Here is a 26269-nt window from a genome sequence, read left to right on the forward strand (position 1 = left end):
TGAACCTCCTGAGGTTTTTACTGAATGCTTCAAATGGCCGATATCAATTATGAAGGGGTGGAAACTAAGTAGTGGAGTGTGATAAAGCATGAAGGAAAAGCACGTGTCACAGGAGATGAAAATTCAAGCTGTAAGGATCTCATCTTTATTCCTTTCACTGATAGCATAAAATTGACAAAGGCAATGAACATGAATCCTTGGGTACCCAGCTGTGGGGTTGATTTTCTGACCCTCTTACACACTCAGAATTTGGATTGAATAAACGTTATGTGGGAGTGCTACCTGTATGCAAGTTCACAGGGTTCCAGAATGGTTGTCCTCTATGATGTGAAGTGAGAGAGAGGAGGGAGAGATGGAGAGGGAGAAAAGAGGGGAAAGAGAATGTTTCAGGTTTTGGTGTTTGTTTTTTGCAGCATGTTTATGTAACAGAAAAACAGCTTTAAAATCCTATTGCTGTGTGCAGATAGCCTTGCAGATGATAAAGAATGACAAAACTGTGTGGTAGAGGATGAGTGCATTGCTTCCCTTTTTAGAGACCTGAGTCGATGGTGTGTAAAAATGCCAGTGACCCTAACCACCTCTCTTGTACATGGGTTTTTATATGCTGTCCTTAGTACTCATTTACCTGTTGAGTAGAGTTTCAATTTTTTTTAAAGAGGGCATTTCATAATAGCAAGATAAAGATATTCAGTGCTTTATAATGTAAATTGTATTAATTAGAATGTCAACTTTTCACTGGCATTGTTCTGACAGAAATTCTAATCTGTGTTTAAACAGGAGTATATGAACTTTATTTCACATTAAGTGTGCTGTCTTACTTTCTCTTGACTTAATATTTTATGGAAAACACACATTTAGTTTTTGAGGTCCCAGAGGGCACAAGGGCATTAAGAGCACTTTAACTCTATTTATTGAAAGCCAGGCTAGGAGAGTATGAACCCAAGGTTCCTTTTTCCCCTTTGGAGGTTGAATTATATGGCCCCTTTGTAACCAATGAGCACTCTCTTTCTCAAATACAGTGTTACAGGGTTTCTTACTTGGCATCCTTGTGTTAGCCTCCAGTGCAGTTCACTAGAGCTTTTGGTGATGATGGAGTATTCTATATTGCCCTCTCCTATATGGGGGCCACGAACTGCATGTGTCTATTGTGCATTTGAAATGTGGCTAATGCAACTGAAGAAATGAATTTTTAATTTTACTTGACTTATGTTTAAATTTAAATTGCCACATGTGGCTAGTGACTTCTGTATTCTCTCTAGCCTTACAAATTGCAGAGCTTTTTATAGGTAACCATAACGAACTGCAATATCTGTACTTGCTTCATAATGACATTTTCATCCCAAAATGTGGAACTTATTCTCCAGTTTGCTGTGGTTCACCAGTATAAAGATCCACAGCAAAGAGTCCTTCTTAAGATATTTATTTCTTAAAGAATAGTCTTGTTTCTGCCTATGATCAACATTTTCTTAGATGAGTTTTCTCTACTATCCCATGTCTGATTATATTGATTGGAATAGAGATATCATAGAACATCTTCTTTATTTCTACTTTGCAAATAGTGAGGGACTTTGATCTCCAGACCTGTTGACTGGATGTTAAATTGCAGTCTCAAATTTCACTTCCCAAATCATGAATAATAATGTCTAACAGTTACTGAAGACCTAGCGTGTGTAGATTGCCACTGAATTATATTCTTAAAGCACAATCAAGAGTCACTGTTACACTGAATGCTGTGTCTATTACTTTAGATACAGCCTCTGGCTCAAACATCTTTCAATCAAATTCTTAGTTTTTCCGTTTCCATACGAGTCTACATTGTCCTCCTGATCAATATTGTCATTTTTTATTGTATTTCTTTACTGTCATGCTGAGTCAATGTTGTTATTCTTCTCAACCTTCCCATAAAAGAAAATGTATGAGTAAGCCTAGAGATTTGTATTACTTAGTTAACCCTGCATAAATCATTATTGCTTTTTAGTGAGGGGGCAAGTGGTATTTGCAAGATTATCCAGTAGTAGAGGTAGATACACAAGTTTCTTTAAACATTTCTCTAGATTCTGTATTTGACATTAAATCAACAGATGTGCAAGCCTCCAGCGTCTGAGTCTTCCCTGGTTTATTAATGTGTTAGACTAGCTGGCACCCTCCAATATTTATTATAAAGAAAAATATAGAAATCATACTCAAAGTTGTATGTTCATACTTTGATACTTAATTCAATTATTTTCCATCATGGTACCAAGGGTTTTCACCAACACAAATCAATTAAAGCTTTATAATACCTTTATAAGACATATGGAGGAGCTTTATTTTAACTGTAAGAAACACTGTGAAATTGCAATGATACATCAACGATTTTCCATGATAATTAATCATCTGCTTGCAACCTGGCTGCTCCTTTCAAAAATACAATTCTTACCTTCCTAGAAAATGACATTTTCAGGAAAATGTCATTCTGGAAAGGTATTTTGCAAGTGTTGAACATTCCCTCTTCTTTGAAAACCACTTTAAGATAGAATTGTATAGGTATGTTCTTGGACAGACTTCTTTCTCTCTCTCCCTTCTCTCACCTCTGTCTTCTTCTTACACTTAAAAAAAACCAGCTTTATTGAGGTATATTTGACACATAATACACTGAACATTTTAAAGTATAGTGGTCCCTCTTATTCGAGGTGGATATGTTCCAAGCCCCACAGTGGGTGCCTAAAACCTCAGATAGCACCACGCCTCACGTATACCGTGTCTTTGATCTGATAACCTGGATGATTACTAAGTGACTAATGAGCAGGTAGCATATACAGCATAGAGATGCTGGACAGAGGGATGATTCACGCCCCAGGTGGGACACAGCAGGATGGTGCAAGACTTCACCACACAACTTAAAATGGCATGCAATTTAAAACTTATGAATTGTTTATGTCTGGAGCTTTGCATTTATATTTTCAGGCCATGGTTAACCATAGGTAACTGAAACTGAAGAAAGCAAAACCATGCATAAAGGGGACTACTGTATACAATTTTATGAATTTTGACAATCTGACAAATACATATACCCATGAAACAATCACTGCAATTAAGATAGTGAACATACTTATCACCCAAAAGCTTCTTCATGACACTTTGTAATTCTTCCCTCCTACCCCTCCCTGGCCTCTACTCCATCCCTAAACAATCCTTGATCTGCTTTATGACACTATTAGATTAGTTTGCATTTCCTAGGATTTTATATAAATTGAATAAAACAATATATATTTTTTTCGATCTGTCTTCTTTCATTCTGCGTACTTATTTTGGGATATGTTATGTTGTTTCATGTATCAATTATTAATTCCCTTGTATTGCTGAGAAGTAGTCTATTGTATGGATATACCACAATTTGTTCTATCCATTCACCTGTTGATGGACATTTGAGCCATTTTCCCCACCACCTTTTTTATTGCCTCAAGAAACAGAGTTACTAAAAGCTATATTTGAGTAGAAGCGTAATAAATAGAAGCATAGTGAGTAACTGTCGTAAATAGTGCTTGGGTAACTAGTTTTTTTTTCCCCTTTAAGAGATTTTATAGTATCTTTAGAATTAAGAGTAAAGCAGCAGAGCAGGTCAGCACTTTCCCCCTCTAGAGATTTTATTTCATATCCATTTGCTCCTGAAATTGTAACTCTGATTTCCCAAATTGTTATGTATACCTAATTCATCAAATGTAATCATTCACAAGGAGACAAACCAGCACTTCTTATATCTGCAGCCAATCAGTATATTCAGTAAGAATAAGTGAAGTCAAACCAATACCAGACAGCTGTGCAAGATGTAGGAAAAACAATCAACCACAAGAGCCTAGATTAAACTTAGGAAGTATAGTTGCCTAGATAGCACCATGTTATTTTGGACACACATTAACCAACCACATAGAAATAGCCTTGGTGAAACAAGGTTCTTAATTCAATTTGATAAATGAGGAATGTGAGGGAAAATGGTGACTATGAACTACGTGTGTGTGTGTGTGTGTGTGTGTGTGTGTGTGTGTATGTATAACACAGCTGTAAGTGTCAGTGCCAGGCGGTTATTTAGGTGCTAGGAATACATGATGAATGAGCTTGGTTTCTTTCTTTAAGGGATTTTCAGTCTAAGAGAGGTAACGATAGATTATATATAGTCATCTATAGACCCATAAATGACTAACAATTTTAATCAGTAAACTTCTTGTAGGATAAGCAAAGTATTCTTAGGAGTACAGAGAAAAATTTTATTGGTTCTTTCTGGAGGTAGGGAGCCTTCAAAGAGGTAATTTGACATAGATCTCAAAGGCCGTATGTAATTTTGTTAGGGAAGGGAGGATGGGAGATGGGAGGAAACTTTATAAGCATGGTAAGAGAGGCATGGTGAGCCATGTGGTGTAGTTGAGACTAGGTTGGAGTCTCACAGGTTGGGGCGGGTGGTAAAGGAGTTTGAATGTCTTTTTAACAGATTAAACTTTTCTTGGAGGGCAATGGGGACTCATTGAAGGTCCGGGTTTGTTTTAAAACAGGAGAACAACATGAAATCAACCATAGATTTGATGGGGGTAGGGTCAGCCTGCATAGATTAACTGGATGAGGTTCGTGGCTTAGGTGAGAGAATAACTCTGTGTATGAAAGAAAATGGATTTGGGTATAGTATTTGAAGGATATGCTGGTACAGGCAAGCTTTTGTCAGTTTTATGAATTGTGTTTAAATTAAAAAATTAAAGAAAGGGAGTAAAAGGTTAAAGTCAACAGTAAGTCCCCCTTTTACTCATGTTCCCATTGATTCTCCTCCCTTGAGGCAACCAATGTTCCTTGTTTCATTATATCATTTCTGATTTATTTCAGGTATTTAGAAACAGGCTGGCCACAGTGGCTAATGCCTGTAATCCTAGCAATTCAGGAGGCCGAGGCGGGGAGATCACTTGAGGCCAGGAGCCTGAGACCAACCTGGCCAATATGGTGAAACCTCGTCTCTACAAAAACACAAAAATTAGCTGGGTGTGGTGGCGCATGTCTGTAGCCCCTACTACTCAGGAGGCTGAGGCATGAGAATTTCTTGAACCTGGAAGGCAGAGGTTGCAGAGGTTGAGCTGAGATTGCATCACTGCACTCCAGCCTGGGCAACTGAGGGAGACTCTCTCAAAAAACACAAACAAATATATCTATGTACTTAACTTTGTTCCTGTAGTTTCTATTAGTAGTAATTCAAAGTCAATAAATATAGAAATGACTTCATCCTTTCAGATGGCTGCATAGTATTCTACTTACAAATATGCCATAATTTACATAACCAGTTCTTTGTGATGGAAATTTAGGTTGTTTACAGTCTTTTTCTATTACAAATGATGCTTTAGTGAATATCCTTGGAAATTCTTCATGTTGGATACTATAAGTATATCCTTAGAATAAACACCTTTCATATGAAATTTCTAGGTCAAGGTTAAGCATATTTAAATTTTTAATGTGTTACCAAACTGTCCTTGATAGAGATTTTACCAGTTTATACTCAACAATGCATGAGAGTGCCTATTTCTGCATATTCTTGCTATCAGAGTATGTTATTACATTTGTTGAACTTTGTCCCTCTGATAGTTACAGATGGCATCTTACTGTAGTTTAGGTTTGTATTTCTTGTCTTTTAAGTGGCATTGAATATCTCTCCATGTTTTTAGGAGTCATCTGTATTTCCTTTTTGAGGACTATTTTTAAAATTCTTAGCCTGTTTTTCTGTTGGTCATTGGTTTTTTGCTTCAGGATTTATAGGGGCTTTCTATATATTAAGGAAATTAGTCTCTTCTCTGTGAATAGGAAATTTTTAAAAAGTATTCTGGGGTTCTGTTCTAAAAGCATATGGATATCTCAACAGTTTGAGGAATCAAAGGTTAGGCAGACATGGAGGGCCAGGCTAATAAGCATGTAACAGGTTTCTACCGGGGGGCAAAAGCACGTTTGGATTCCAATTCTGGAAAGACCGGTGTGTTCTAGGGAGTTTGCTTACTTAGACTAGGAAGGAACGAGCTTAAGATCAGGGTAGTTACAATCGAATGAGTGGGTTAAAGAATGTTGGAGTAATGAGAGAAATGGTGGATCAGGGCTAGGTGGGGGTAGTTAAGAATAGAAAAGAGGGAATAGATCCTAGAAAGAGGAACAAATTAGAGAGACATGTCAGCAGTTCTCTTTTTGAGGCTCACTCTTTTCTAGTCAGAAATCTCATGACCAACATGTTTTGTCTGTCCTAGTTTCCCCTAAGGCTATAGCACAGGATGGCCCACTGCTCTACAGGTGGGCAAGACTTGAGTGTAGTGAAGGATGCAGGAATTGCTGAGAGCTTCTCTATCTGTATATGGAGCAGGACCAAGACCCTAGGACCATTCCAGGGGTGTGTGAAACCAGGTAACGTGACATTATAAGTAGTATTTACATGGAAAAGAGGGAGCAAATGTTGTACAAGTACAGTGAGTATCAGGGGTACATGCTAAAGGTGGAGCAAACTGTCTTTTATACAACTTCTATAATTATGGAACTTTGCTTAAAGAAAAACATTAAATTATACTTACTGGAAAAAAAAATCAAATTGTGTTAAACAGCATAACATTAAAAGTAAAAAGTCTTACCTTCCCTTGGGTAACCAATGTAAATAGTTCTATACATTTTTGAACGTTTTTATGGAAAAATGCATACACTTTAAGATTATTTAGTTCATATTATACATGCTGTTCAACAACTTGCTTTTTGTATCGAAATATGTCACAGATATACTTCTATCAGTATATGAAGATCTGTTGCACATTTTAGCAGCTCCTTAATATTTTATTGTGTGGATATGCCACAGTTTATTTAATCATTTCCATGATGATGGGCATTCAAACTGCCTTCTTATTTATGCTTTTGCAAATAATACTCAATGAACTTTAACACCAGTTGAGAGTTTCCTCCTTATCCCATTAGTGTCTGCCTACAGCAGCAATTCAGAGACTCTGTAATAAATCTGTCACACTCCAGGGACAGCTTTTTCTCTAAGTGCTGAAAAATGAGTGGGGTTTGTGTGTGTATGAGTTTTGAGGCCATGTTTATAGCAGTAGACTTTTAAAACACACCTTCCTGAACTTTGTTGTTCCTTTTAAGATTGATGCCTGCAATTTTAGGTGACTGCCACATGGTGGCACAGAAGTACCAAATTCCTGCAGACAGTGCTTACAGTCTTGGTATCCATGAAGGGTTTGAAAATGTTTCCTTATTGTGTTATTATACTAAATACTTATAAAAACAGATTCAATTTAGCTATGAAGTGTCTAACAAAATTCAATAAAGATATATGCCTGCATTTATCATCTGTATTTCTTTAGATCTTCATGTTATATCATATTTCTGATTAAACAGCTTTCATTTGTCTCATAAGAAAAACCAGTATACTTCTTACAGAGTTTTTAGCCATACAAGAAAATTTCCCCAAATACTTTCAGCTGTTTTTCTCTTGCTTGCCTTCCTGTCTCTACCTCTGCTCCATTTTTCATTGCTTGAAGTTAAGAGATGACAGATTTTTCTTTTTCCCACTTCCTGGTGCCCATCTCTCCCAAGATCTCCATAGGCAGCCAAGGCCCCAGCAAGTTAAGCTTCACAAGACCAGCAGCTGTCATTTGGCTGTGCTGCTCAGCTAATGGGAGCAGTGGGTCAAACTTCAAAAGCACGAGCTATGAGAGTTTCGCTGGACTGCCCCCACCTCCCTCAGCCTCGATGAGCAGGCTGGTGGCCTTTCAGGGGCTTTGAAGTCCCATTTGCTTGTCCCTTGATTCCCACCAGTTTAAGGGTAGTCACAGAGAGTTTAGTGGGAAGTGGCAACATTACTTCTCTTTGGGGGACTTGGAATACCACTCAACTCCCAGCCTTGAGTTTCTTCCTTTGGTGGCACAGGGATGGAAGGGTCTTTCAGAAATTTATAGTATGCAGGCATTTTGAGGTTGGTATGGGGGAATGGTAGTGTAGGAGGCTCATTCTGGACACATGAAAGTCTTGGACTACATTCCTTTACTCATGTAACTCTAATTTTGTGCATCTAGGAGACAAATAATATTATCTTCCCTTTTCAGTTAAATAGGATTCCTGCGCTGTTTAAAGCACCTGGGAATGTACTTTTGCCTGTCTCAGTTTAAGGACTCTTGGGCCATAATACCCAGTAGTTATTGTTTTGAAAACTGTTAGTGCCCAGATATTTTACTAATTTATTACTTTATTTTTCTCTTTAGGAAATAATGACTGTTTTTAATTAGAATGCCAGGGAAACACTGCATTTATTAAGCACTTCCTATTTAGGGCAGTATTACACTAAGCATTGAAGAGAAAGTTTACAGACAGCCTCACACTATGAGGGTCCATGCACAGGCTGAAGGACACTGCATGGATGAGAGACTCACATGAGCTGGGGTGTGGTCACCTACCATCTCTCTCCATGTGTAGATTCATGAGCTTATCCTACTTCTCTACTGCATTACATGGAATTTTGGAATCTTGAAATAATTCACCTGATATAAATAATATTAAGTTAAAATTCCAGATCTTTACATTAGCCAGAAAAATGCCTATTCTATATCTATAGGGTTGTTGTGAAGGTGAAATAAACGTGTTTTATGTGAGGATGAGGATGCTTTTATCATTTGGGGGAATCTTCCTTGGACACCCAAGAACATTTGGTGTGAGAAGCTTGGGTGTTCTTAGACAAGTTGAGATTCTCCCTGCCCACCCTCCCCTCAGCTGTTCTCTTGATGCTGTCACCTACTTGAGGGACGGCTTTTGTCTCTTTGGTGTCTCCCCCAACTCCTAGCCTTGCACATGGATGATAGGTATTAAAAATGTCTGCTAAGGCCGCGCACAGTGGCTCACAGTGGTTGCAGTGAGCCAAGATTGCACCACTGCACTCCAGCCCGAGCGGCTGAGCAAGACTCCGTCTCAGAAACAAACAAACAAAAAAAACAAACAAAATCCGCTAAATGAATGAATGAACATTTATAAAAGCAGTGTTAGAATCACCGTGGGCCACAGATTCTAACGAATGTTATAAATCATCAAACGATAACTGAGCATGTCTGCAAGTTATTTCCTCTACCATTTACAAATCAAAGTGGACTTGCCACGGGGCTTTCTAGGTATTGTTTGGTATATTTGTGACAAGAAAAACATCTATAGAGGGAAAAATAGGAACGTTTTCTTCTGTTTTCAGGATGCAATTTATCGCCTTTGGCAAAAAACACCAGGAATGTCTTCTCAGATAAAATGTTAACTCAGATATTTGAATGTTTTTTAATTTCAGAGGTAAATGTTACTGTTTCAAAATATGAAGACGGTATGACTAGACAGGACGTTAATGACTTGACATTACAAAATTTATTAAATTTATTTTTAAAGTGGTTTGGTTCCCCCTCTCAAATGCATGAAACATGTGGGAGTTGGAATAGATCTGCCCCGGGCTGCCAAACAAATTTTTAATGGAACTGGAGTCCTTCAGGGATTGTCCTAAATCCACATAATATTCTTAAGTCCTGGTGTTTGCACTGGGACCTGTATATTAGCAGCTGTACGTGTGAATAATATACTTATATCAATCCATCACTCTCGTGAATCCACATCTGTAGGGGCTGCTGCACATCAATTATTCCACCTCAGGGGGTAGAGAAATATTTGGGCCAGCATTGACCTCCTTTTCAATCAGGGCCTCCAAGCAGTGTGTTCTGGAAGTCAAATGGTCCCTTTAGACAGAACCTCTGTTTGGGAATCCATTTAGCCTAATGTGGCCATGCTGGGAAGTGAATGTGATTACCTGTGTTAGGTGTGGAGATGGCATCCAGAGAAGCAAATGAAAATTCTGTCACTTGGAGCCACCGTCAACATTCAGGATCTCTCCCGTCTATCTAATTCTTGCATAACATATTAGCCAGTCTATCAGAAAAGAATGTCAGCTTCAGTAAGATGCATCTACTTTGCACCAAAAAAAAAAAAAAAAGCAACTGTTTGTTTGAAATAAATTGTAACTTGTTTGAAGAGCTAAATTCACTTTCAAATTCTTGGAAATGTTTTTATTGTCTGAGGTTTCAGGAAGAAAGTCTCCTCAGGAAGAAGGAGGATTTTTTTGTCTTCATATCTCAGTGTCTTCTCTTTCTTTTTTTTTCGAAAGGAAAACAAAGATTTTATAATGCTTATCTTTCTGATCAAAAACTTGGAACATCTTTCTCAAGAGTACAGAGTTTTGTTTTTTTTTTAAAGCTTCTGCTTTTATACCTAGAGGTGTGTTACAGATTGTCATAACGGATAAATCAATGACAAATGTAGTCACTTCATTTTGTTGGGGAAATAGACAATTGTGGTAGCGGCTGACCATTTATTTAATTATGTGGTAAGTACCACATAATGAGAGGGCAAAGTTAATTGATGATTTGGGCTATCTCAGCCAGGGTACAGTTTACATGGCAATTACGCTGGGATCATCTAACTGTAATTGGCAAGTAATTTTGTAGGTGAAGGAACATGACAGCTCATTTACATGGTGTTCACTGAGTAAAATTTGGGGACATTTATCAACTACTTTCAAGTGAAGAGTGATTGTACCAGTGTCTCCCAAAATGCCACAAGCTGTTTAAAAGCTACGTGGGAGATTTTTGGTACAAATCTCCATGCATTCATTTCCCTGAACATTTGTTAGTTATGTGCTATGTACCAGGCACTGTCCTAGACACTGGGGATACAAATATGAGTAAAATAAAGAGTCTACTCTCAAGGAACTCATGTATGCGAAGCAGACACATCAATAATTTTAACACAGCGTAGTAAGTGAAGGTTTGAGCTCTGTACAAGTACTATGGGTGCCAAGGGTGGGGAAACCAGTTGGGTGGAAGATCGTCAGGAGAGCTTGCTAGAGAAGGTCACAGCTGAGATTAATCTTAAAGGATGCACAGGGCTTTTCAAGGGGAAGAGCTTGCCAGGCAGAAGTGCCAGCCAGAGTAGAATCGGAGGAGCAAGACAGCTGGTTTGAGCTGGAAGCTTTAAGCAATCCAGGTACATTTCAAGGCAGATATGTGGCCTGTGAAGTTGAGTTGGCTGGGATCTCAGAGGGCCCTGTAGGTCATGCTCAGGGCCTGGATCTTATTCTCCACCCTGGCAAGCCATTGGAGAATCTTAATGTCAGAGTTGTTTTGTGGGAAGGTCATTTTGTATAATAAAACCACTTGCATTATTGCAATATGCCAGGCTCCATTCTGCATGTATCAAGGCATTTCATCCTCACAACAAACCCCATGAAGTAGGCATTAACATTTCCCGTCATCTATAGATGAAGAAACTGAGTACACAGAAGTTGGCCAAAGCTACACAGTGAGTGATGGAGGAGCCAGGATTTGAACACAGGCTGTCCTGCTCCAGAGCCCTTGCTTGTCAACAGCCCCATTCTACACCATGTCATAACTCCCTTGACACAGCTGACTGCAATTCCTTGTTTACACAGTGTCCCCCACCCCCACCCCAACACACACACACACACACACAGCTGTGAGCTCTGTGAGGGCAGGGACCATGTCTATCCTGTTTATAGCCATATCCTTCAAGCTTAAGACACTACCTGCCCCTTCATAGGCATGCAACAAATAAGAAATAAGTCTAGTTTTGAGGAGGGCTGTGATTCGAGTTAACCTGGCAAGGGATGATGATGAAAGCCTGAATCTAAGGCAGTGTTAGTCAATATGGAGAGACGAAGAAGGGGAAATAAATGGTCAGGGCTTGTTGATTGATTGGATGTGTGGATTTTGTTGGAATATACTTACAGTGCTTCTGATTTCCAACCCATACACTGGAGGGATGACTTGGCAAAAGAATGTGAAGCAGTGGGAAGCTTACACTGCTCTTCACAGAGCTCTTAAATTCCTTAGAAGAAATGTTTTGGACTCAGGATGAGACATTAGAAGAGACTTCCCTTGAGGTGGTTAAAAATAGAAGGGACACATCTGCCCGGGATGGTTGAGAGACAGAGCTGCCCTTGGGTAGATGAGTGGTTAGATAGCCTTTGGGATTCTTCCCCTTTTGAAAATGCTCTGATTTAAAATAAATCAAAATTCTCCCAAGCTGTCTATGCTTAACTGCCTGGCTTAGAGAAGATAAAACCAAAGTGTTCAAGGGCTGAAAAATATTGAGTCCAAATGCCTGGATGATAAATAAGGAAACAGAAGCCCTGATGGGTTAAATGACTCATCCAAGGGCACACACTTGAGGCAACAGGAATACCCAATCATTGGATTATCAGTCTGGGCTTGCTCTTCCCCATGTCTCATACAGCAGCATTTATGTTTTGGGGGGTCGTCTGTGGGCAGGCCTGTGCTGGGTAGAAGCACACAGCAAAGGAAACCTGGTATCTGTCCTTGAGGAATTCAGAGAACCTCAACAATAAAGAACCCTTATCACCTGAAAATGTCACAAAGTACCATCTATTATGTAGACTATTTGGAAAATAGAGAAAATGAATTTTAAAATTCATAATGATTTTTTTAGCCTCACTCATTGCCGGGCACTGCTTTAATGCTTTATATTTATTATCTCCAATTCTCAGTGTTTCAGTACTTTACACTCATTATCTCTAATTCTTACAGCTGCCTACAAGTTAGATAGTATTATTTCCATTTTATATTTCAGAAAACTAAAGCACCCAGAACTTGTGCCATAAGATCAGACCATGGTAACAAGTTCAACCTTGTACAAATTATGTTAACATTTTGTTGTATTTTTTGCAGTCTTTTTCTAAGTACTAAGACTATTTACTTAGGTATATGTAATTTTATCATAGATACAGTTTGGAATCTTCATTTTTTGTGACATGTTCTATGTATTTTCCATGATATTTTAGTTTTCATTTTGATGGCTATCTAATTTCTTATCAAGTTTTCAGGAGGTTCTTAAATGCTTACTCATAGAAATCTTCCGATTCTTGGTATATATGGCATTTTAAAGATATATTTTGAGGACTGGTACCTCTTTGCCCATCCTCTTTGGATGGCATTGTGGAGAGGAGAAGAGAAACTACACAGAGGATCTTGGCTTTCTTCTGCCCCAGGAGCCCCTCTGAGAATGGAGAGTGGTTCTGGGCAGAGATGGCCTGAGGCAGATAGCAGGTGACTTTTCAAGCCTTGGCTTTTCTCACTGAACACACATTCTTCCTCCTGCCCTTGTAAAAAGGCAAGTTTTCGTTTTCTTAGGGTAGTAAAAATCTTTTGTGTGAAGAAAAAGTGTCGTCAAGTGTCTTATTCATCAGCATATATACCATCTCTTTAAAATGACAGTGGGAGTAAAAGTTCATCAGTTCAATATGTCTTTCACATTTGGAGACTCCTGACTAATAACCTCTGGTATTTATCATCAGAACAGCCAAAGAACTAAATTCTGGCACATGCTTCTCTCACGCACTGAGAAAAACTTAAAAAGACAGAAGATTTTCTCCATTTTTTCTTCTATTCACTTAGAAGGAAAAGCATACCTTTTCTAATTAAAAAAAATATGAGCATGCAGAAACATCTGGCCTGTATTACCACAGCAGCTTCCTAAATGGCTTCCTTGTCTCCAGTCTGCCCTTTTAAACTCAACACTATATGCAACAGCTAGAAAGATTTCTACATCATAGATTTGCACCAGCCACTCTCCCATGTCACTGGCATATTCTTCCATGACTCTTTCATGGTTCTTGGGGTCGAGTCCTGTGTAGCCATAGCTGCTGTCTCTCCTGCTTGCACCCTGCCCCAGCCACACTGAGCTTCTTGTGGCTCCCTGCTTCATGCTATAATATAGGAGTATCTTCAGGCCCATGTACAAATCAGTTCTTTCTCCACAAGCTCCCTGCTAGGCTCTGCTGTACCTGGATCCCAGCGTGGGCTCCCACAAACCCTATCCAGCTATTATACAGGATATAAACTTCCATCTTGTTTGTATTTTATTTTATTTTAGAGACAGAGTCTTGCTCTATTGCCCAGGCTGGAGTGCAGTGGTATGATCATAGCTCACTGTAACCTTGAACTCCTGGGTTCAAGCAGTCTTCCCGCCTCAGCTTCCCGAGTAGCCAGGACTATATGTGCATGCCACCACACTCAGCTAATTTAGCCTTGTTTTTGTTTGGCCAGCATAATTCCTAAACAAATTTTTTTTAAAAAACCTTGAATCCCACTGGGCAAGGCATATCACTGTTTAGTTTGCTTAAGGCCCGACCACTCTGTGTTATACGCTAAACCCTAATCACACATTTGTTCTATGCTGGATCTTATAAAGCTACTTGTTTTCTTATCTCCTTTACACAATAGAATATAAGCTGTTTGAGGATAAGGATTGTGTATTCTTAACTTTCATATCTATAGGCTTGACAAAGACTACTCAATACATATTTATTATATGAATTGATGTCTTATAAAAAAACAAAAATTAGGCCAGAAAAGACTCTCTTTTTGGCTTTTCTGCTTGTTCATGAACATCACAAGACTGATGGAACTCAGTGGACCTGGCAAAAACTAACAGTATTTCCATCAGGTGATCGAAAGTCTGTGTTCACTATTTGATACTGCTAAGATTGAACCACTCTGGACATTTAAGCTTTTGAAAGTGCTTATGATCTTTCCCACTTTTTCTTGTACCAGGATATCTGTTTCCATCAAGGCATATATTTCCTTGGTTTTATGTCCACATGACTATCAAACTGGGCTATTCAGAAATATGAGTGGAAAGGATTAGATGTATTATTTTATCTGCTTTGCAAATCTGATCATGATCAAAGTACAGTCAGTGGGAATTCTCAAAGTTTGGTCCTGCCAATAAGCAGTACATCCAGATATATGCAAGCTGGTGATGCTAGAGGTTGTAGTAATAGAAATGCCCATTGGTGAATCTTTGGTAATCCTGTGCTTGTTTCATTGTGTTTTTCCATTTCCTTAGTTATCCTCTTCTAGTCATTCATCTATGCGCTGCTTTAAAGATGCTAAAAAAGACCTGGTGTCATCCAGGAACCAGATTACTCATATTTATGGAATCTCATATAATCAGTGCCATAGGACCATGGTACCTGCCTATGGCCATATTATTGCCATAAATTTGTTCTTCAGAGAATGCTCTGCATTTTCAGGGAGTGCTATGGATATTGCAGAGGGACTGTACACCATAGGGCATTGCTGAAGAATGGAATTGTGTTCAAGTATCAAGTTTAAGGAAAGAACAGCAACAAAAAAAAAAAAACCCTTTCATCCAAGCTTCCTTCCCTTGGGAAAAGGTGGGGACAGAATGGAGAGAGCTTATTATAGAATCCTTTAGCAGCCAGAAATTTCATTGACAATTTTGTTAATGTGCCTGCTCGTCTGCCTTCTCAGAGACTCATTGTGAATTCCTTAGTTGATACTATTAATGGTTAATGGGTGCACCTGAAAATCAAGCAATATTGTACCATTTGGGTAATAGTTATGTTAAATGGTTCTTTTCTACAGCATCAAGCTTATCAGATTATCTTTTTCCTAATAATGAATACCTCATCTTTTCCAATTTCCTAATCAAATGCTTCCATGTCATCTTGAAGCAGAGCCAGTTCCAGCTGCATCTATTCTATACTCTTGGCTTCAATTATATCAAATTATTCAACCTACTTACGGTTCCTTAGATTCTCATTTGCCCTGAGACATAGACCTCATGCACCTCTTTGGAAGCTCATGATTGCCAACTATTCAAAACATGTCTATTGTAAGTAAACAGTGAATCAAAGAGAGCCCTAGGCTAAATTTACAGTTATAAGGAAATTTCTACGATAAGTTTCTTCCTAAATTTTAGTGCTCTTGGGTGATCTTAAGTGTTCACTTTACCCTGTCCCTGCTCCCTAAAACACACATGTATCTCATTCTGCATGGCATTGCTTCAGAGTTGAGGATGTCCGTGGCAGTGGCAAAAAGTAAGTGCAGCCACGTTTTGACTATAAAATAACAAACATTTAATTTTTCATAGGTAATATATAGTTTGGACTGATCAGAAGTATGAGGCTTCCCACACATTGCCATATTTTGTTGTATTCAACCAGATACCTGTAGCTAAAAGAGGACAGTACAAGAAATGGTGAACAGCCTTGGGGAAACCTGATATTGTCAATTTCTATTATATTGGCTGCTGAAACTTTATTGTATCTTATGCCTCTAGTCAGATGAAATGATTCATCATTCTGGACTCATCTTTTAATAATGACTTACAATTATAATAACTTATAATTCTTATCTTTATACTTCAAGGCTTGATCTGCATATCTCTATCTCCTTCATTTCTAGGTTCTTTTGATCGTTGTTTCAGTATTCTGAACTTTAAAAAGATCCATTTTCTCTGCTGAGAAAAAGAGAGTTCAGACTCACCACTGACCACCCAGGATGACTCAGGCTACACTTCATTCTCTAGTAATATGTTCAGTTGCCCTTTGGGGCCAGAGGCCATGCTTTATACTCCCCAAGTCTCTATTGCCCAGCACAGTGTATAGAATGGGCACAGTACATGGTTTCTAAGTGAATGAATGAATGAATGCATGATTTCACAATTTATGATTGATTTACTTCTTTAATCCAAAATTATATTCTACCTGGAACTGTATCATTTCAAACTTCTATCAAGTATTCTTAATACCAAGTACAGTGCAGTGCAGACCTTCTCAATAAATGTTTAGTGAGAGCAAAACATATATATTTTGGAGACTTACCATGGAGATGCCAAAATTTGGCCTCACAGTATTTCAAAATCCATGCTTGCTCCAATTAGTCAAGAAATGAATTTTCACTCCCCAAATTAACCATTGGTTCAATAGATTGGTTACTGTGATTACTCTCCACTGGACCTCCTATGGTTGGAATGCCTTATGAGATTCCAGAGATGGAAAAATCTTTGGAAAGCCATCTATGTTTCTTGAAATATTTAAGTGGAAACCTTCCCCTTCAGAGTGTTATTGTTCAATGGATATCCACAATTCCTGCAAACATCTATTGAACAACTTGTATGTGACATGAATTAGAGATAAATGTAAAACTGGCAATTTTTCAAATTACTTATAATTTGGTAGCCAAGGATAGAAATAAAGCAGCATATAGTAAGATAAATTTTACAATGGAAGCAGATACAAGGAGCGGAGAGGGGGGAGTAATTAATTCCACATAAAGCATTAGGCAAGGCACCCTGAAAGAAATGGCTCTGAGTTAGATTTCAACTATGACAGCAGCTTTTGTCTTTTGGATAACTATCATGAGTGAAAAATGCCTGATTGTGCTTGATGTATTTGTTTATAAGGCAGTGTCATGTTATAGGGAATAAACTTTTAAAAAGCAAAGATCTGAAAGGCATTTAACTCCTCAGTGCAGCACCTGAATCTCCCACTATATTCTTTGTTGTGTGATATCTGAGAAACAGAACTGAATCAAACCCTACTATATTAATGGATTTATATATGTGTACATGAGGCTAATATATTTTATGCTGCCAATTTTTTATGGTTTCATAAATAGTGCTCTCACTAACATTTCTAAAAAATGAAGAAAAGAGCTCATATGTGCTAGTAGAAATTCAGTATATTTTATAGAACACTGCTACTCTTGATATAGCCTACGGGATGTGACTTTTCATAAAAACCTAATGAATTTCTAGATTTGTCAGCTGTTTCCAAACAGATGCACTCAGCTAATCTAATGGAAACATTTTGAGCCCAGATCCCAAATATCAATAGCTTTTAGTATTGCAAATTAGTTTGTCTATTGGGTAAATTGGGCTGTGCGGTTCTTGATAAAAAGTAGCAAGTAATTTTATATGGATGTTTTATGTGTAACTGCCTTGCCAGGGTTTGATGTTCATATTTTTCCTTGCAGAGTTTTAAGTTGAATGTAGACAGTCATTGTGCTCTCAAGGAAGCTGTGGAGGAGGAAGGACACCAACTTCTTGAGCTTATTGCATCTCACAAAGCAGGTAAATCCTCCTGAAATATTGCAAGTCTTTACGTCTCCAGACTATTAAGAATGAAGAAGCATTGCTGTAAATTACTGCATATATTCACTTCCTTATGTATTATTAATATTTACATTATCAGATTGACCTTCAAGATTTATAAATGTTTCATATACTGCATACAATGCTGTGATACTTATAAGATGAAATACTGCCTCCAAATGGTCTGTTCATTTTATTTTGGGCTTGCTGTTCGCCTGAGTTTCAACTGAAATTACATTCTTGAAAACTTCACATTGACATGCTTTTTGATGTAGGTGCTCTGGAAATAACATGAAGATAATGAATGAGAACTGTATATATAGTTATAATGCATACGTATTAGGGCACTTATAGATATCATTACAGGTATAAGGCAAGCAGTCTAAATTATTTCCCTGCCACTTCACACACTTGAACATTTTGCATGTTCTTTGCTGGTCTTCGCATTAGCAGAGTTTTTGGCCTTCAACCAATTCTTACCCCAGTATTAATATATTTATAAGGAACAGATTATAAACAAAAATAGTTTTGTCATTTGGTTATACTTATCCTGATAATAGAAGACCGTAAGACAGGATACTTACAGTTGGCTCTAGGTTTGAGCTTAGCACAGCTAAATAGGAAAAAGATAGTATTAATTGAATTTGCTAATGTTAAAGACTGCTGTCTTAATTCTGACCTATTTACTGTATTTCTCATTGAATTGACTTTACCTATTTCCATAGATATTTTTTATCATTATAAAGTCTCTACACAGATACACACAGAGCCTTTTATTTGGAATGTGAAACTGTAATGTTATTAATTTTTATACATTGTGATTTTTGTTCCTCATGTATTTTTTTAAGTCAATATACTGAGTCTAAATCAGTTTCCAAGCCAGTCATCTATGTTGTTATCACATTTTTGTGTCCTTATACCTCATGTCGAGAATGGCCTGTCTCTATTCTGAGTGACAAATGCTGATATGGCAGGTGATGGTAATGGTCATTTAAAAATATTTATATTGCTTAAAATAGCCATCTAATTTACTAAATAAAAATGAGTAAAGATTCATTCAGGCCCACAACTTCTGCTTTCCCCTCCTTTTGGAGAAGGACTGAAGGACATGCTGCGGATGATTGCAAGTCAATGGAAGGAGCTGCAGAGACAAATCAAACGGCAGCACAGCTGGATTCTCAGGGCTCTGGATACCATCAAAGCCGAGATACTGGCTACTGATGTGTCTGTGGAGGATGAGGAAGGGACTGGAAGCCCCAAGGTAAGTGGCTTGAAGTTTGCCTTATTTCCTCTTATTTCTGTCTTCTTTTGAACTAGGCACCACTGAAGTTTTCTTTCCAACCCTAAGGCTTTTTGTTTCTACTGGGTAAACTTTATATATCTCTCTCTATATATAAACAAAATGAAATGGCTTAGTTTAAAACAATAAAGCCTTCAACTTCCAAGTTTTCCAGGAAGAGGTCTTTTTTTGAAAAGTGGCAGGGTAGGTGGGGGACAGTACTTTAGGGGTGAGAGAAAGGGGGACATAAAACATTTAGTAAATAAAACATAAAGCATCTTTAACATGAATAATCAGAATGGTTTTAAATTGTTTTGTTGCAACTATAAATCACTATAATCAGTGCAATCACTCAGCTCTGACATCCATTAGCCGCTTGGTTACAGCAAATTAACAAAGAAGAGAGAAAGTGATTCATTATCTCATTCCTGTTAATGACTATCAGATGCATTGCCTAATTAGGGGATGGTCATTGTAGTGGGAAGAAGGTCATATGCTTTGCTACAAATCTTTTTGCTCTGAGTGTAAGTTCTCCATAATGGTACATGCACCGAATACAACAAGTACTTTAAAAATGAGTATTGACGTGTTTTGGTTATTCATTTTAGATGTCCAAAATAACCCATAAAACATATGCAATTGAACTTTAAGTGAGGCACCTTTTAATACAGACTGGCACTGTTCTAAAGGTATCTTTGGACTCATAATGTGGAAAATAATGTTATTAATTTGATATTTTCATGTAATCACTCCTTTCTTTTGCATTTACTCCTTTGTGGAAGTAAATACAGAAAACCAGCCTCATAATAAATCCAGAATAAAACGTATTGTAACATGGGGGAAACATATTTAAGAGTTCATGGTTTTTATTCCTGGCTTGGACAAAGTAAGTAAATCATCATCAAGTCACATTTATTCAGCATCCATGTAGACTGGCATTGTGCTAAATGTATACACAGCAAGTTAAACACTTTGCCCTCTTAGACTCACATTTTTAAATGCAGGCAGAGGAGAAACCCATCCAGCCCTGCAATGTTGAGACCCATGCAGCCAGTGAAAAGCTCAGACAATTTACGGCTTTTGAATCTCAAACAATGCCTTTAACTTATTTGTTGGAAACAGAGGATAGAATGATGAGCTCAGTTTCACTTAAAGAAGGCTCCATGAAGTAGGTCGCATTTCAGGAAATACTTGAAGGAAGGAGGAGAGGTGGCTTGGCACATGAGCACATATTTTAGGAAGTGATGTGATGAAAGGATCAAAGCTGGAACTAATAATATGGAATGGAGAGTGTATTCAGCACATTTCTCAGGGCAGACTTGGAGCTATTTTAAGGAGTAGGCTGTAGGGAGAAGTTCACTGGACTAATGCTTTGGCTGTGTGTGGAAGTGGGGAGAGGAAAGATGGTAAGAAATGATACAGTTAAAAACTTGTAGGAGGCTGAGGCAGGAGGATCACTTGAGGTCAGGAGTTTGAGACCAGTCTGGGCAACATAGCAAGACCTTATCTCTGCAAAAAGTAAAAGATGAGCCAGGCATGGTGGCATGCACCTACAGTCCTAGTTGCTCAGGAGGCTGAGGCAGGAGGATTGCTTGAGCCCAGGAGTTTGAGGCTGCAGGGAGCTAGGATCATACCACTGCACTCCAACCTGGGCAACAGAGATTCTGTCTCTAAAAAACAAGTCAAAAATCTTAATTTTAGCTGGGTATGGTGACACGTGCCTATAATCTGAGCTACTCAGGAGGCTGAGTTGGGAAAATCACTTTAAAAAAGCTTCATTGTATTTTGTTTATTTAACAAGAATACACTGAGTGCCTGCTTTTTAAAAGCTATCCTGTATTGGCTACATTTTACATGCCAGATGCTATTCTATAGCACTTCTGTATTATGTCATTTAATTATCATGACAAATTTTTAAGTGGTTCTATTTTAATCCCCGATGGAGAAAAGGGGGGCAAAGAGAGGTTAGGTAACTTCCTTAAGGTCACACAGCTGCTAAGTAGCAGAGCTGGGAGCCCTTTGATCGCAGAGTCCATGTTCATCACCACCTAGCATACTGCCTTTCACTGGCACTGCTCAGGGCCAAGTGGGGGACCAGGCATTAGAGATGAACGACTGGCTTCCGTGCCTGTCTCATGAAGCTTGTGGTGAAGTGTGAGAAACAGATTTTAATAACCCATGCCTTTACAGATTGTGAAGTGCCGTGAAAGAAAAGAAAAGGGAGTCACAAGAGGTTGGGCCAGGAGAAGTGATTTAGATTAGGGCATCGGGGAGGAATTGTCATTCTGTGAACAGGCCAGTGTGGTTAGGAAGGGAGAAGTGTACAAGGGAAGCTGGGTGCCCTGTTGTTGGACAAGGGGAGGCTTTTGGAGTAAGAAGAGAAATGACATCATCGTGTTGCACTGTAAAAACCTCTTACTGGCTGTGGTATGGGACATGAGTGGGTGGGGTGAGATGAGTGGGGCTAGGGTGGGAGTGTGCCAAAGTGGACTGCAGAGATGGCACAATGACCTAAATTAATGAAAGAGCTATGTCGAAAATGAGTACATTCACCAGGGCCAGTTTGGACTGGACACTTTGAAATCAGCTTATTGTTTAGGGAGGCATTGAGATAGAATGAAGTTGATAACCTAGTGAGAAGGAGAAAGTATTATCAAAGGAGAAACATTGTTGGCATTTCTCAAAAAGAGGACCTACCTACCCAGGCTCTTCCTCAGACCATACCAGAACCCTCTATGGGTTCCCCAGAATCTGCATTCCAATAAGCTCTTGGAGAACCTCTATAATAGGCACCAAGAAGAACCTTTTCCTGAAGGGACTACATGATCCTCACCCAACATGAAGTAAGAGAATGTCTGTTGCATTGTTACTTATAATAGCAAACAATTGGCATCAACTGAAATGTTTAAAATAAGAATGGTCTGATTAAGTTATGCTAAATTTCATTCTAATGAAATGTTATGGTTACATAACCATAAAAATAATGTTTTAGAAGAGAATTGGAAATATTGGAGGATACCTATGATATACAATTATATATTTTTGAATATCTTTGAATTTTCCAAACCTCTCAATGAGCAAGAATTATTACAAATAAAAAAATAAGAATACATTTTAAAATATAAGAATTAAAAAGTGATAAGAAGTAAAATAGGTGACATTGAGCTAAGGGACTTGAGATATGAATTTAAATATCAAGAAGAAAAATAAATGTATCTGGTTCTTAATGATTAAGGTGCCTTACTTCTTAAGAGAAAACCATACAAAAACCCTCCACTTACATTATTCCAAAAGTGAAAATACCTTGAGTCACATCAGCTTACCAAGAATAACATTCGTGTTTTCCTTTTTAATAGTATTTCTATTCTAGAGCATTTTTATGTCACATTATATGCACAGCATAGTGCATCTAAAAGCATCTACAAGGGGAGGCTTTTGTAGGTATCTGCAGATGCAGAAGTTGAAGGAGGCTCTGAGAGTTTGAGATCTTGACATGATTCAGCCAGCAAAACCCCAGGCCTCTACCTCCCAACTGGTTCTCTCTCCACAATCTTGGCTGAATTTTCTCTGGAAAAATGAACTCATCCATACTCAAGGATGAATGTGAAATCAATTTAAGACAAAGAAAATATATTTCTTAATTTAAGCTTAAGAAACTATGAAAAAATCAGAATGCTCATGCTTTCTATTTGTTTAATGTTTATGAACTGCTTCTTTTACTCCCTTAGGCAAACACATATAATAATAATAGAAAGGCTCAGATTCTGAAGCCAGACTGCTTGAGTCCAGTGATTGGCACTTACTAGCTGTGTGTTCCTGGGAAAATTATTTAACTTCCCTGTGCCTCTGTTTTCTCATTTATAAAATAGAGGTAATGGTAATATCCGCCTCGAAGAGTTGTGATACAGATTTAAAAGAGCTGACATACCTCAAGTGCTTAGAACGGTGCCCAGCACGTAGTAAATCCTAAGTAGAAGTAAATGTACAAGACTTCATTTTCTTACTTTATTTTATTTACAATTCTGGGTACATGTGCGGGATATGCAGGTTTGTTACATAGGTAAACATGTGCCATAGTGATTTGCTGCACCTATCAACCCATCACCTAGGTATTAAGCCCAGCATGCATTAGCTTTTTTTCCTCATGCTCTCTCTCCCTTCACCTGTCCCCTCGCTGACAGGCCCCAATGTGTGTTGTTTCCCTCCCTGGATCTATGTGTTCACATTGTTCAGCTCCCACTTATAAGTAAGACCATGCGGCGTTTGGTTTTCTGTTCCTGTGTTAGTTTGCTGAGGATAATGGACAAGCCTTCGTTTTCTAGAGACAAATAATTATAATAAATTATAAATAATAAATATTATAATGGATCTGATAAATACTCTGATAGAGGTAGGAACAAAGTGCTATGAATACATTGAGAAGGAAATAACTAACCCTACCTTGGGCTATCAAAGAACAATTTACAGGGAGGCATTCTTGTTTTAAATGAAAGGTAGACAGGATTTTTGCCAAGGTGAAAATAATGGGCAGAGAGAATAGCATATACAAAGATAGAGAGGTGTAAAAACTGTGGTGTGGCCGGAACCTGGGACCTTGTTGCAGATGATGAGTAGGCCAGCCTGCCACAGACTGCACCAAGACATAACAATGTGACAAAAAATGATCCTTAATGATCAGTGATTTGACAATAATTTCTCCTATGTCTCTATTAATATAATCCAAGCCAGAGTGAGGTCTCTATACAGAATAAACCTAAACATACTGTTTAAGCCGAAATTTTTATTGTCATATTGCAATAAATCAAGCAAGCTTAAATAGGTTACCCTGAAGTTCTCCATGACTAAAAGCTGGATTTGGCTTCTTAGCCATTATGTCAGTCCTCTTTCCGTGACGTGACCTTGCACAGGTCATGCACAAATTGTGCCACGAAATGCATCTCCAAGCACAGCAGTTATGATCATCTATTTCATCTTAGACCTAAAGAGGAACTAAAATTAAAACATGATAAAAAATAACTCCAGAATTCATCTTAGGTTTACTTCAGAAGCTGCTGGGAGCTTGAGAAGCATAATAGAAAATCTAAGGAATATATCTAGGGGGTATTTTTCTTTTTCACCTTGTTTGAGAGACTGCAGAAAAGGACTTAGTTTTAGAAATCTTGTAAAGAAGGAGGATAGGAGGAAATTCAAAGACTCTGGGAAACTTCTCCCCTAGGACTTGGCAGCATACCTTATTTGTTGTATTTCATTTTTTAAAAAAGTGTTTTCCCAGGACCGTGAGATCTTTTATACATGGAAATAGAGAATAGAATTCACCAGTTCTAGAAATAGAGCTTCAGCACTCACATCTAAGAATTGAAAATATGCTTATAATTATATATTTTTACTTTAAGATAGGTTGGTGAAAGTTTATCGCCTTAGATTAGGCTTTCAGTATGTTCAATTTTTTAATGGTCTACAGCTGGAGGGATTTCAAAACATGGTGAATAACACCTAACAAAAGCTACATTTTTTTGAACTTTCAAGGCAAAAACCAAAAATTCTGAAAGCAAGAAAGCATCTTTAAATTTTATACATTGCCTCCTTTAAAATGTTCTTATCTTCTCTTTCTTTACTTTTCGCTTATAAAGCATGCATTATTACAGGTGTCTTATAATGGAGACCAGGATTTCCCCATATGACTTATCCAACTTTACATCACTGAAAGCATGCAACAACAGTTCCTTCACCCTTTTTAAAGAAAGAGATAAGTTTCCAGAACAAAGAATATTTGAAGATTTTATTGTAAATTCAGAAAACTTTACAGCTACTACGAGGATGACCTAGCCTGAGTCCCAACTAACATCTTCATTTCTTTAGTGAAAGGAGACAGAGAGTTAGCTGCTTTGAACTCTAGGATTGTGCTCATTTTACCTGTCTTCTTTGAGGCTCTTAGACTGAAGTCATCTTCCTTTGGAAATGGATATCAGACTATGAAGGTCATCAATGTTATCTGTTCAACAATAACAGAACAGTAAGCTTAAGGATATTCCTGATATATGTTTGCTCAGCCGTATGAATGAAAATGTTAGATATTGGCTGAGAATTTACATCTATGTGGCCTTTGACTTGGGTATATTGCTTACAATATACCCAATTGATCTTTATTTAGATGTCAAGAGCGGGCAAGTCTAGTGTTAGTTAGCATGTGTTTTTGTTTGTTTACCAGATGCTGAAGTCTTAACCCAGTATCTATGCTAATGAAATATGGGTAACTTTCTTTAACTGAAGGAGTATAAAGGAGTCGATCTTGGGAGCTTCTGGGCAAGATGTTTTCTCTGTAGTTTACGGTATGTCTTGGGTAAGAGCGCAACTGTCTAATATTTTCTTAGAATAGAACTTGATCCTGATTCTTCCACAGCATTGGTGAGACAAAGTATTGGCTCTCTGCATTCTTTTCTTTTCTAGCTGAGAAACTTATGTAGTTAGCATGTTCCTTAATATAAGATCTTCTGAAACAGCGCTAATGCAATCAATGGGAATTACATTTATGTGCCGTCAGTCCCGCATATACTGATGCACACATTTATAAGGAACTGCTTGAGACACTTTGCTGTCTTCCTCATGCAAACAAGAGCACAGGTATATGTTATCGAAAAAAACCAGAAATGATCTAGTAAGATTAAACTGTGCCTAAAGTAATGGAAAGAAAAACAACAGGCCAAGGCCTGGCCATTATTTACTGAGTGCTGACAGAAAACTCTGCACTCTGCCCAGTGCCAGGCCAGACATGAGAGAAGACATGCTTTTCTGCTTAGTGGTCTTATCATTTCAGTGTAAGCACATAGTGTAACATCTTGTCTAATGTACTTTGGGCTATCTTAGATCTAGAATAATAGATTACCTAAGATTCAGATCATCTTAATTAGGATGTTAGCAGATTGAAATGGAATGGGGTTCTTGATGCAAGCAAATGAGTAGAAAATACATTACCAATTCCACCTCTTCTGT

The 26269-nt window shown here is 38.0% G+C and overlaps 1 protein-coding gene and 1 long non-coding RNA gene across 4 annotated transcripts in view; one reads left to right on the plus strand and one right to left on the minus strand.

Moving 5' to 3' along the window:
• Nucleotides 1-26269, plus strand: part of AKAP6 (A-kinase anchoring protein 6) — a 621223-nt gene that overhangs the window by 372604 nt on the left and 222350 nt on the right. For 2 of the 3 annotated variants that reach the window (XM_058429369.1, XM_032179908.2), the window contains exons 7-8: nucleotides 17883-17979; nucleotides 19098-19261. In XM_058429369.1, the coding sequence (XP_058285352.1) occupies nucleotides 17883-17979; nucleotides 19098-19261 (261 nt within the window). Of the gene's footprint in view, nucleotides 1-17882; nucleotides 17980-19094; nucleotides 19262-26269 lie in introns of all 3 variants that reach the window. The other variant, XM_032179906.2, reaches the window with a different exon arrangement.
• LOC131381435 (uncharacterized) overlaps nucleotides 18038-26269 on the minus strand; it is a 31287-nt gene continuing 23055 nt past the window's right edge. Inside the window, exon 3 of the long non-coding RNA XR_009210206.1 lies at nucleotides 18038-18280. This is a non-coding gene — a long non-coding RNA (uncharacterized LOC131381435). The remainder of the gene's footprint in view (nucleotides 18281-26269) is intronic.

The sequence above is a fragment of the Hylobates moloch genome, unplaced genomic scaffold (assembly GCF_009828535.3).
Source record: "Hylobates moloch isolate HMO894 unplaced genomic scaffold, HMol_V3 SCAFFOLD_16, whole genome shotgun sequence".
NCBI classification, from domain to species: Eukaryota; Metazoa; Chordata; class Mammalia; order Primates; family Hylobatidae; genus Hylobates; species Hylobates moloch.